A 13,936-nucleotide genomic window follows, 5' to 3' on the forward strand; every position below is an offset into this window, starting at 1 on the left:
AGGAACCAGGTTGTAAAGAGTTTTAAGTCAAACAGAGGAAGATAATATTTGGTTGGATAGAGATAATAGGGAGTCAGTGGAGTTTTCTGAGGTATAGGGGGAAGGGAGGTGACATTGTCAGATTTTGATTTTTATAAAAATCACTTTGGTGTTTGTTTGAAAGATGACTAAGTGGGGAAAGTCTTGTGGCCAGAAAATCAATTCATATTGCAATAGTTCATCTAAGAAGTAATGAATATACTATTAGCTTTATTTTTCAGGAGAAAGTTATTTGTATTAGTTTCTTATTATTTCTACTGACATAACATTTTTGCATTTTAGGAATACAAGACTGCTTGCAGTTAATTGCTGATGGTACAAGTCCCTTGATACAAAGAGGTAACAATAATGAATCATATTTTGCCTCCTTTAGACACTATATTAAATGATGATAGATGTCTAATGTTATCATTCTGAATTACAAGTCAAACAACATAGCTGTCTAAAAACTAGCATGTCTAATACTTGCATGATGGACCTTAAAATTCCTCCTATAGTGGACCTCTTCCCCCAACTCTTTTCTAACTTGGGCTAACCATACCCAAATTCTTAATTTGTTTCTAATATGAAATGATTTGAAAGTTTTTCTTGACTCTGTGGATTCTTCTCTAGACATTTTCTAGATATTTCTTTCTCTAGACAGCTTATCAATATTCTTCCTAAAATGGGTTACCCAGAACTGAACTTAATACTTCATATGTAATTTGACTCTAAATCATATAGAATAATTCTATCCTGGGCAGTCTGGTTCTGTTAATTTAGCTAATTTTTTAATCTTCCATATCCAGTAGGAATTTTGAATAAAAAGACTATGATTGGTGTCCTATAGATTTCTTATTTCTTGTGACATTTGTAAAATACTAATTTAAATTAATAAGGTGACATGAGCAATATATTGAATATATAATATACTTAAGGCAATACAGAAATGTAATGATATTATAACTCTCTATAAAGAACTATAGCTAGACCTTTTGGGAAATAAAATAAACTCAGGGAATATTGATAACAAATTATTTTTCTTTCCTTTTGTAAGAATCTCATTAGCCTTCTGGTTTGTTATTTAAATAATACAATAGTATTCCTAATTGAGGGTTACTAAAACTAATATGATGCTGAGATGGAAAGGACATTAAAGTTGTTCCACTATAACAATCCTTTTGTTTTACGGAAGAGGAAGCAAAAGTTAAGAAAAATGGCTTGTCAAGTGTATGCAACTATGTTAAGTGATAGAATTAACATTTAAATCTATTTGTTGTTTTTAAGTCTAGGTTTCTTTAATCTATTGATCATTAGGCATGGGGCTATTTCTTCCAGTCATAAATATCAAAATGGGTTTATGATGTCATATATATGGCCATTCACCCAGTGATGCAGAACAAATGGCATGTTTTGAAAGTTTATTTAACAATATAATGGGAAGGTTATTCAATAAAGATACAATGTTAGTTTTTTTTTAAGCATATTATAATATTTTTAAAATGTTTAACTTAAAAAAAATTTTTGAGTCCCAAATGATCTCTCTTCCTCACTCACTGAGAATGAAAGCAGTATGATATGATTGTACATATGAAATCAAGAAAACATTTCCTTATTAATCATGTTATTAAAAAGCAAGAAAAATAAAGAAGATTATATTTTAATTTGGACTCATAGTTCATCAATTCTTTCTCTAAAAGTAGATTGCAGTTTTTATCATGAGTCCTTACTAATTGTCTTGGATCTTTATTTTGCTGAGGATAGCTAATTCATTCACAATTGATCATTGCACAATATTATTTTTACTGCATACAATAATCTCCTCATTTGATTGCTTCACTTTGCATTAGTTCAAATAGATATTTCCAGGTTTTCTGAAGTCATTCCCTTTGTCATTTCTTATAACACAATAGTGTTTCATTATAACTTGTTCAGCCATTCCCCAACTGATGGGTATCTTTTCAATTTCCAAGTTTTTGTCACTATAAAAAAGCACTGAAATTTTTTTGAACATATAGATAGATCATTTTTCCTTTTCTTTTATCTCTTTAGATTACAAGCTTAGTATTGATATGAGGTCAAGGAGTATGCAAAGTTTTTTGTGCATAGTTTCAAATTGTTCTCCAGAATAGTTGGACCAATTCACAACTCTACCAACAGCTCATTAGTGTAGCCATTTCCCCAAATCTCCTTCAATATTTGCATTTTTGATAGTTGTGAGGTGGTACTTCAAAGTTGTTTTAATTTGCATTTCTCTAGTAAATTTTGATTTAGAACATTTTTATGACTGTTAAAAGATAATTTTAAATTTTGTTCAAAATTGCCTGTTCATATCCTTTGACCATTTATCAAATGGAGAATGCCTATTTTTTTTTTTTTTATAAATGGGATGAATATTGGAGAAAAGAGGACTTCGTCTGAGAAATTTGCAGCAAAAATCTTTTATACTACTTTGTTATCTATGGTGTCATTTATCAAAAATGTATTTTTCCTATTTGTAGCCCTTTATTAGATCTGTTTTTGCTTTTTCTTTGAGATTATAATTGGTAATAAAAAATCTTTTTTCCTTCATTTAAACACAATAGATTCTACTCCAACTTATTATTTTAACTCTGGTGAAACTCTGTCTCTTTCTGTTTAAAGTGTATTAACATATTGTTGGATTCTGTTTTCTTTCCCCCCCTTTTTTATCATTTTTTCTGGATATATATGTATATTAATTTTTTAAAAAAACAATGTACATTTCTTTATGAATCATGTTGGGAGAGAAAAATCACCATGGAAGTGGGAAAAAAAAGCAGAAAGAAGAAAAAGAAAATAAGAAGTGGCTATAACATGTGTTGACTTATATTCAAACTCCATAGTTCTCTTTTTTGATGCAGATGGCATTTTCTGTCTAGAGTTTATTGGAATTGTCTTGGATCATTGAATTGCTGAGAAGAAACAAGTCTTTCATAGCTGATCATTGCACAACCTTGCTGTTACTATGTATATGTATTCCTGGTTCTACTTGTTTCATTTAGCATCAGCTCATATAAATCTTTCCAGGTCTTTCTAAAGTCAACTTGTTCATTTTTTTTATAGATTCCAATAATTCCATATATCATAACTTATCTAGTCATTCCCCAATTGATAGTCATCTACTCATTTTCTAATTCTTTGCCACCACAAAAAGAGCTGCTACAAACATTTTTATACATATTGGTCCTTTTCCCTCCTTTATGATTTCCTTGGGATATAGACCCAGTAGGGAAAGTGATGGATCAAAAGATATGCAGAGTTTGATAGCCCTTTAGGCATAGTTCCAAATTGCTCTACAGAATAATTGGATCGTTTCATAATTCAACCAACAATGCATAAGTGTCCCATCCCACATCCCCTCCAACATTTATCATTATTTTTTCCTGTCATCTTAGCTGATCTGAGAAGTGTGACGTGGTACCTCAGAATTGTTTTAATTTCTCTAAGCAACAATGATTTAGAGCATTTTATCATATGACTATAGATAGTTTTAATTTCATCATCTGAAAATTGTTCATATATTTTAATGATTCATCCTTGGGGAATGACTTGTATTCTTATAAATTTGTCACAGTTCTTTAGAAATGAAGCCTCTATCAGAAACACTGGCTATAAATTTCTTCCCCAGCTTTGTACTTCCCGTTTTAATCTTGTTTAGGTTGGTTTTGTTTGTGCAAAACCTTTTTAATTTAATGTAATCAAAGTGGTCCATTTGCATTTCATAATGTTCTCTAGTTCTTCTTTGGTCATAAATTCCTTCCTTCTCCAAAGATCCGACAAGTGAACTATCCTTGCTCTCCTAATTTGCTTATTTACACTCAAATCATATACCTATTTTGGCCTTATTTTGGTATGGGATGTGAAAAGTAGGTCTATAGCAAATTTTTGACCTATTCTTTTCCAGTTTTTCTAGCAAGTTTTGTGAAATAGTGAATTCTTATTCCAGGATCTGGAGTTTGAAGGTTTATCAAATACTAAATTATTATAGTCATTGATTATTGCGTCATGTGTATCTAACCTATTACACTGATCCACCACTTTGTTTCTTAGCCAGTACCAAATGGTTTTGATGACTGCTGCTTTATAATATAGTTTTAGGTTTGGTACTGCTAGGCCACAATTTTTAAAAATTAATTCCCTTGAAATCTTGACTTTTTTTCCACATAAATTTTATTATTTTTTTCTGGCTCTAGAAAATAATTTTTTGGCCATTTGATTGGTACAACACTGAACAAATAGACCAATTTAGGTAGAATTGTCATTTTTTATTACATTAGCTCAACCTACCTAGGAGTAATTGATAATTTTCCAATTGTTTAGATCAGACTTTATTTGTGGGAGAAGTGTTTTGTAATTGTGTTCATATAGATACTGTGTTTGTTTTGGGGGTAGATACCCAAATATTTTATCTTGGCCACAGTTATTTTAAATGGAATTTCTCTATCTCTTGTTAGTGGCCTTTGTTAGTAACATATACAAATGTTGATTATTTGTGTGAGTTTATTTTACATCTTGAAACTTTGCTAAAGCTTTGTTTCAAATAGTTTTTGGATGCTTCTTTAAGATTCTCTAAGTATATCATCTTAGGATCTACAAAGAGTGATAATTTTGTTTCCTCATTACCTACTCTAATTCCTTTAATTTTTTTCTTTTCTTAATGCTAAAGCTAACATTTTAAATACAATATTGAATAGTAATTGTGATAATGGATAATCTTTTTTCATCCCTGATCTTATTGGGAATGTTTTGGGTATGGTTTTAGGTAAATGCCACTGATCATTTTAAAGGAAAACTCCTTTTATTCCTATGCTCTCTAGTATTTTTAATAAGAATGTGGGCTATCTTTTGTCAAATACTTTTTCTGCATCTATTGAGGTTATCATATAATTTGTTATTTTTCTTATTAATATGGTCAATTATGGTAATAGTTTTCCTGATATTGAACCAGCCCTGCATTCCTGATACACATTCTACTTGGTCATAACCTATTATCCTATTGATGAGTTGCTGTAATCTCTTTGCTAATGTTTTGTTTAAAATGTTTGCATCAATATTCATCAGGGAGATTGGTCTATAATTTTCTTTCTCTGTTTTGGCTCTGGTTTCGGTATCATTACCATATTCATGTCATAGAATTTGACAGGATTCCTTTACCAATTTTTCCAAATAGTTTGCATAGTATTGGAATTTTTTTTTTTTTTTTTTTGGTAGAATTTGGTAGAATTCATTTGTAAATTCATCTGGCCCTGAAGATTTTTTCTTAGGGAGTTGGTTGATGGCTTGTTCAATTTCTTTTTCTAAAATGGGACTTATTTAAGTAATTTATTTTTTCTTCTGTTAATCTAAACAATTTATATTCATCCATTTCATTTAGATTGTCAGATTTGCTGACATAAAGTTGGGCAAAATAGTTCCTAATTATTGCTTTACTTTCTTTTTCATTGATGGTAAGTTCATCCTTTTCATTTTTGATGCTGGTAAATTTTTTTTTCCTTTCCTTTTTCTAACCAAATTAACCAGAGGTTTATCTATTTTGTTGCTTTTTTTTTTTTCATAAAATAAACTTAATTGTATTAATTAGTTCAATAGTTTTCTTAGTTTCAATTTTATTAATCTCTTTTTGAGTTTCAGTATTTCTAATTTGATATTTAATTAGGGGTTTTTAATTTGTTCTTTTTCTAGCTTTTTTCATTGCATATGCAAGTCATTGATCTCCTCTTTCTGTATTTTATTCATATAACTAGATGATATAAAATTTTCCCCAATAACTGCTTTGGCTGCATCCTATAGGTTTTGGTATGTTGTCTTATTATTGTCATTTTCTTAGATGAAATTATTGATTGTTCCTATGATTTGTTATTTGACTACCTCATTCTTTAGAATTAGATTATTTAATTTCCAATAGGCTTTTAATCTGTCTTTCCTAGCCATTTATTGAATATAATTTTTATTGCATCAGGGTCTTAAAAGGAAGCTTTTACTATTTTTACCTTTCTGCATTTGATTGTGAGGTTTTTATGTTCTAATGGTCAATTTTTGTGTAGGTGTCATGTACCGCTGGGAAAAAGGTGTATTCTTTTCTGATCTTAATTATTTTTCTCCAGAGGTCTATCATATCTAAGTTTTTCTAGCATTCTGTCAACCTCCCTAGTTTCTTTCTTGTTTATTTTGTGGTTAGATTTGTCTAATTCTGAGACGGGAGGTTAAGGTCCCCTACTAATATAGTTTAGTTGTCTGTTTCTTCCTGTAACTAGCTTATTATCTTCTCTTAGAATATGGATATTCTACCACTTGGTGCATATACATTTAGTATCAATACTACTTTATTGTCTATGATACCCCTTAACAAGATGTAGTTTTTCCCCCCTTATTTCTTTTAATTAGATCTATTTCTTATTTTTGCTTTATCTGGGATCAGAATTGCTACCCCTGCTTTTTTATTTTACTTCAGCTGAAGCATAATAAATTCTAGCCTTTTACCCTTATTCTGTAGTATCTCTCTGTTCCATATGTGTTTCTTGTAAACAACATGTTGTAGGATTCTAACTTTTAATCCAGTCTGCTATCTGCTTCTATTTTATGAGAGAGTTTATTCCATTCACATTTACAGTTATGATTGCCAGCTCTGTATTTCCTTTTATCCTATTTTCTCCCCTGTATATAGTTTTGTCTTCTCTTTCCACCCTGTCCTTCCTTACTAATATTTTGTTTCTAACCCTCCCTTCCCTCTTTCTGCCCTCCCTTCTATTGCCCCTCCTCCCTTCTCTAATCCCTCTCTCCTAGTGTTTTTGCCCTACCTTTTATTCAGCTCCTCCCTTTTCATTCCCCTCTCTCCCCCTTATTTCTTTATAGGGTAAGAGAAATTATAAATATATACATACATATACATATACATGTATACATATGTATTGATGGATATATTTTTCCTGGTTTACCCTTCTATGCTTCTCTTGAGTCCTCATTTGAAAAGTAAATTTATTATTTAGTTCTGTTTTTATTTTTTCAGTAGGAATGATTGAAAGTCTCTTACTTCATTAAAGATACATCTCCTTTCCTGAAAGATGATGGTCAGTCTTGCTGGGTAGTTTATTCTTTGCTTCTTTAATGTGGAAGCTGCTAAATCTTGCTTGATTCTGACTGCAACTCTGCAGAATTGTTTTCTTCCTGGCTGCTTACAATATTTTATTCTTGATTTGGGAGCTCTGGAGTTGGCTATTATATTCCTGGGAGTTTTTAATTTGGGATCTCTTTTAGGAGTAAATTGATGGATTCTTTCAATTTCTATTATGTCCTTCAAATCTAAGATACCAGGGCAGTTTTTTTTTTTTTTTATAATTTCTTGAAATGTGATGCGCAAACTCTTCAAGTTTTTAGGTAGTTCAATAATTTTTAAATTCTCTCTCCTAAAACTGTTTTCCAAGTAAGTTGTTTTTCCAATAAAATATTTCACTTTTTAAAAATCATTTTGACTTTGTATTAATTTGTATTATATGACTCATGGAGTCATTGGCTTTCAACTGCCCAACTAATTTTTAAAGAATTGTTTTCTAATTTGTCCTCTCCCACACTTACCTCTTTCTTTAACTCTTCCAGAAATTCTTATTGGGTCTTTCTCCTGATTTTTTTTTCTTTGAACCTTTGGGTTGTAGTTGTATTCACATTGTTGTTTTCTTCTGAATTTGTATCTTGATCTTCCCTGCCTCCATACTAAGTTTTTATTGTCAAGTTCTTTTTGTTTGTTGCTCATTATTCCACGCTGTCTCTTGATTCTAGAGTTAGAATCGAACTCTAGTCACCTAGGGTTGGGGAGGCACTGTTCTAAGCTTGAGTTTTTTTTCTTTTTATTTTGTCATCATTGTTGTTTTCCTACTGCTTTCAGGCTAATTCGGGGGTCTCCCAAGTTTTCAGTGCTTTCCAGAAAGTGTGATTCAGGAAAAGGCATGATCATTGCTCTCCTTGTCTGTACTCTCATTTTTATCCAGGAAGGGCCTTGTTCCCTTTCAGACACAAGTGCTGGTGCCCCTCTTCTTCTCTTGGGACTGGGACCAAGTTCTGCTTTGTCTTGTGACTGACCAAAAGGGCTGAATTGCAACCCAGTACTGCAATACAGAACTATAGAATGAGCAGTAGAGTTACCAAACATCACCAGATCCTACATCCAGTGCCAACAAAGGGTTCATTGTTATTTCTTTCTCAACCTCGTCCCCACCCCAATATCTGGATTGAGAGTTCCTGAAGTTGTTGCCACCACTGTTGCAGCTACCTCAAAGACCCACCACTCATGTGGCTGCAATTGCCTTTATCCCAGATCATAGACTTCTTTTGTCTAAATTGTCTTCATTTGGATAAATTTCTCATACTCGTCTTCTGTTGAATCTATTGTTCCAGAATTTTTTTTGAAGTATTTAAAAGATGTTTGAAAAGTCATTTTGAGATCTTTCAGCTACATTGCTGCTTCTAATCTTCCATTTTGGCTCTACTCCCCTCAACTTCTAGTCTTAATAGGTATTTCTCCTATTACAGACATTCACAGTGAAGACATCTTAAAGCAGGTTTTGGTAGTTGAATTGGGATAGAATGTAATCAACAAAGGAGAGAGTTTGGAGAGATAAGAATAGACCTGAGAATAATTTTTGAAGAATAATATTAGGGGTTTGATAAGAAGAAAGAAATAACTAAGCAAAAAGAAGTCAGGGGATATAAGAAAAACTAAAAGAATGCAGTGCCTTTGAAGCCAAAGGAAAATATATCCCAAGAGAGCAGACAGCAGTGTTTTAAGTTCTAAATACTTTAGGCAGTGTTTGAGATGCTGTTCAAATTGCAAGAGGGTGGTGAGGGAGAACAGACTTCAGATGTGTCTACTTTTCAACTAATCTAGATGTGATAGAGACAGAAGATAGAGTGATAGCTTAATGTGGTAGAAGAATTAAAGAAAAACTTTTTAGGATGAGAGAAACCTAAATAGATTTGTGAATAGATAGAAAAGAATAGCTTTAAAGTGTGATACTGAAGAAACATAAGAAGAGATGATTAATGAAGTAAAGTCCCCAAAGGAATCCACAGGGGATGGAAACATATATATATAAGTGGAGAAGTTAACACTGACAAGAAATACTTTATCCTCTAAGATAGGAGAAAGATGAAGAGAATCAGTGATCATATTGAGGTTTTAGGCATAGAAGAAAATTGTCAAAAGGATGGATTTCAAATTGTCTTAACCTAAATGAAATAGTAGAGTGGGTAGTTTTCAATAAGTTTAAGGCCTGGAGGTGTTGAAGAAGGAAATGGTTTGAGATAATCATTATGGAACATAAGGACAGCTGAATAGAACTGCTGACCAACAATAAAGGCCCAATTTAAGTAATACATATTTATCCTGGGTGAAATCAGATTTATTTTGTGACCTTCTCCAACAATGCTAGAAAATGGAAGAGGAGATGATTGGGTGGGTAGATACCTACAAACTAAGAAAGAGCTGGAACCTTTTGTGTATTGATGAGGTCCAATCAAAAAAGAATTGGGTTTCCTGATCACCAGTCTTTTAGCTTTAACCCCAATGCTGCTAGAGCCATTTGGTAAATTTTCAATCCTGGGTACTTTTCTGTTTTATAGTTCTTCTTATATCATTCCTGGGCTGCCTTAGAGACGCTATAGAAATGCGAATCACAGAAATCGCATTTTAGTCTTACTAGAAATAACCATGTTGAGAAGATCCCAGCAATTATGAAAACTCACTCACCACCCTAAGTACTTCAGCATCCATCACCACCCTCTTGGCTCCTTTAACTCACAGTACAGAAAAATCAGGGCTACAATTAATAATCACACAGTTTTAAAGGAAATTGTTTCTTTTAATAGAAATAGTAAAATAGAAAGCAAAATAAAATTGTCAAGATCAAAAATTAACAAAGTAGAATCAGTCCCTTTATTGACTGGGAGCATTAAAAAAAGCTATGGATGGGAGAGTAGAAATCAGATTTTGACTCCAGTATTGTGGCAATTTGCATCAGTTTTGTCTGGCATCTGGGTAGAGTGCTCCAGGCAGCAGTAATTTCACTCTCCCTTGTTTATTCTGGCAGTGGCATTAATTCAAGTTCCTTCTCACTAATGATTACACTACTGACATTACTAACACACACACACACACACACACACACACCCTCTTCAGATACCTTGCTCATTTTTTATCTCTTACAAGCTTTTGTTCTGCATATTCCTTTAGGATGAGAGAGACAGATAGATGAAAAGACATAGAGGCACTAAAATAGAGACATTTAGACTTACAAAAAGACACAGAGAGAGAGAGAGAGACAAAGATCCAGATTTATTAAAAAGACAGAGAAAAACAGAACCCAGAGAGTCAGAGATCAGAGATGGACAAAGATGGGGAGAGGAGAAGAGGGAAAGGGAAGGAACGGGAAAGAAGGAAAGGGGAGAAGAAGAGAGGGAAGGAGAAGGGAGGGGAGGGATTCTGATTGGTCACACCTTTTATTCCCTCAGTCCTGACACACAGGCTTCTGAAAAAGAATAGCAGAAGTTCAAGGGAATAAGGGATTTCAAGTAATAGAACTATAGAAAGCATATGAAGCCAGATTGAAGCTAGAATTTGTTTTGGGTTTCGTGATAGTGGTATTGTTGCTCAAAAATATTATTTTTTTAATTAAAGCTTTTATTTTCAAAATATATACATGGATAATTTTCAACATTCATCCTTACAAAATCTTGTCTTCTAATTTTTTCCCTTCCTTCCCCTCCCCTAGATGGCAAGTAATCCAATATATGTTAAACATGTGCATTTCTTCTATACACATTTCCACAAATATCATGCTGCACAAGAAAAATCAGATCAAAAAAAATGAGAAAGAAAACAAAATGCAAGCAAACAACAACAAAAAGACTGAAAGAAAACACTGTGTTGTGATCCACACTCAATTCCCACAATCCTCTCTCTGGGTGTAGATGGCTCTCTTCATCACAAGATCATTGGAATTGTCCTGAATCATCTCATTGTTGAAGAGAGCCACATCCATCAGAATTGATTGTCATATAATTTTAGTGTTGCCATATATAATGATCTCCTGGTTCTGCTCATTTCACTTAGCATCAATTCATGTCATTCTCTCCAGGCCTCTTTGAAATCATCCTGCTGATTGTTTTTTAATAGAACAATAATATTCCATACCATTCATATAGCATAACTTTATTCATCCATTCTCCAACTGATGAACATCCACTCAGTTTCCAGTTTTTTGCCACTACAAAAATGGCTACCACAAACATTTTTGCAAATTTGGGTTATTTCCCTCCTTCAAGATCTCTTTGGGTTACAAGCTCAGTAGAAATACGGCTGGATCACAGTTTGATAGCCCTTTGGACATAGTTCCAAATAGCTCTCCAGAATGGTTGAGTCAGTTCACAACTGCACCAACAATGTATCAGTGTCCCAGTTTTCCCACATCTTCTCTAACATTTGTCATTATCTTTTCCTGTCATCTAAGTCAGTCTGAAAGATGTGTAGTGGCACCTCAGAGTTGTCTTAATTTGCATTTCTCTGAACAATAGTGATTTAGAGCACTTTCAAAAATAATTCTTTGAAATCAATTTATGTTGTCATTATGTGACTTTGTCATGAAGAAAATCTTTTAAAAAACATCATTCCCTCTGAACTTCAACATTCTTATGTTTACAAATTGAAGAAAAATTATTTTATTGCAAAGTGCTAAATAAAACCAAGCTTTCCTGAAGAATAAGCCTTAGGTCATATGTACACCATCTGAATGTAAAAAAGTCTGGCACAGTAGATGCAATTCTGGACATAGAGTCAAGAAGACTTATAGGTTCAAATTCTACCTCTGATATTTATTAATTAAACATTTGATCATGGAAACTTTTGCTAATCTCTATGACCATCAGTTTCTTCTTCTGAAAAATAATGAAAATAATACCTGTAGAACCTAATTTATAGGGTAGTTCAGGGCTCAAATGAAATAAAGTACTTTGCAAATGTTAAAGTGAAATATGTGTCATTTAGTAATATCTGTGAGATACCCAATTCAAGAGGGAAAAATGCACATTGTAACAGAAAGAAAGCCAAAGTTTAATTTTTGTTTTCTCTAGGGAAAAATTCTTACTGAGTTGATTTATGAGTTTTTGTTTTTCCAAAGTGATTAAAAATATTTGTCATCTTGACTTTGGATTTTCAAAGATGTAAAAATTGATTTTCCTTACAAAACTTTCATCCACTTAATTATGATATTATGGTATTTCTGACAACAGATGTATGCAACATTTAACTGGAAGCAAAACCAAATTTCTCAGAACTAAATAAAACCACAAAAATATATTCATGTCAAATTCTAGCTTTAAACAAGTTGGGAACTTTTTGAAATTGTTGAAAAAAGTCACCACATTTGTCAAGATAATCTTTGGCAGTTCAGTTCACATGGGAGATACATAAAGGAAGGATTTGTAGGACTTGGAACAAATATATACTGTCTTTCATGTTTTAAGATGATATGTTGACCTACTGTCAGTGAGGGCTTTAAATAGGGACTCACTTTTGATGATATCTGGCACCTTCTCCACTTGGTCTCTTATAACACTGCATCAATAAAATCATTGACTGAGATTAAGGATGCCCTCAAATTCAGCAGGACAGAGTAGTACTAATTGGTTCACATGAGATAGGATCCTTGACTTTGCAACTGTGCTGTATTCTATTATAATAAATAACTGCAGTGACTCAAGTATCCAAGCATTGGAATATCATATGGGAAATAATTGTGAAAGAAATAATACAATTTACAAAGTGTCTATCTCACCATGATATATGTACTGCGAGACTCTAGATTCCTATAAGGCATTGTCTATTTTTTGTGGAAAGAACACTAAGACTTGGAATCCAAAGTTCTGAATTAAATTTTGGCTCTGAAGCTTATTAATTATGTGACATGGGCCATGTCACTTAATCTCATTTTGTTTCACTTTTCTTTTTTATGCAAAACATTTCCATAAAAGCCATATTATAAAAGAAAACAATAATATTCCATCATAATCACATACTACAACTTATTGAACCATTCCCTAAATAATGTTCTCTCAATTTCCATTTTTCCCCTGAGAAGAGAGCTGCTATAAATATTTTTGTACATATATAGTTCTTTTTCTTTAAACAAATCATTTTAGGAGATTTGTGACTAGTAGTAATATTGTGAGGTCAAAGGATATGCATGATTTTATAGTTTGATCATTTATCTATTGGAGCATGGCTCTTATTTTTGATAAATTTGACTTTGTTTCCTTTATGTTTGATAAATGGGGTCTTATTAGATAAACTTGCTTCAAAATTATTTTTACAATTACTATTGCTAACTGTTATTTCCCAGTGTATTCTATCTCTCCTTTTACGCTGTCCCTGCTCAAAAGCATTTTGTTATTGATCACTCCTTTCTCCAATATTTCCTCTTTTTTCCATAAACCATTCCCCTCCTACTTTCCTGCAGGGTAAGATAGATTTCTATACCCAAATTTCCTCTTTGAGTCAATCCTGATGACAATAACTTTATCCTGATGACAGTAAGGTTCCCTCACTCCTCCTCTCCTTCCCCTCTTCCTCTCCATTCTAAAAGCTGTTTCTTGCCTCTTTTTTATGGTAGATAATTCATACCCCACTTCTCTTTTTTCCTTTCTCCCAGTACATTCTTCTCTCACCCCTTACTTTTCATCATTTTGAAAAATATTATCCCTTCATATTAAATTCACATCTGTGCCCTCTGTTTAAATATACTCTTTTTAACTGCCATAATAATAAGAAAAATCTAATGTTACAAGTATCATCCTCCCATGTAGAAATCTAAACAGATAAACCTTATTAAGTTCCTTATGATACCCTTTCCTG

The 13,936-nt window shown here is 32.5% G+C and overlaps 1 protein-coding gene across 1 annotated transcript in view; it reads left to right on the plus strand.

Moving 5' to 3' along the window:
* TNFSF13B (TNF superfamily member 13b) overlaps positions 1-13,936 on the plus strand; it is a 57,369-nt gene that overhangs the window by 16,646 nt on the left and 26,787 nt on the right. The window contains exon 3 of the mRNA XM_003765742.4: positions 322-378. Coding sequence (XP_003765790.3) covers positions 322-378 — 57 coding nt within the window. The remainder of the gene's footprint in view (positions 1-321; positions 379-13,936) is intronic.

The sequence above is a fragment of the Sarcophilus harrisii genome, chromosome 3 (genome assembly GCF_902635505.1).
Source record: "Sarcophilus harrisii chromosome 3, mSarHar1.11, whole genome shotgun sequence".
NCBI classification, from domain to species: domain Eukaryota; kingdom Metazoa; phylum Chordata; class Mammalia; order Dasyuromorphia; family Dasyuridae; genus Sarcophilus; species Sarcophilus harrisii.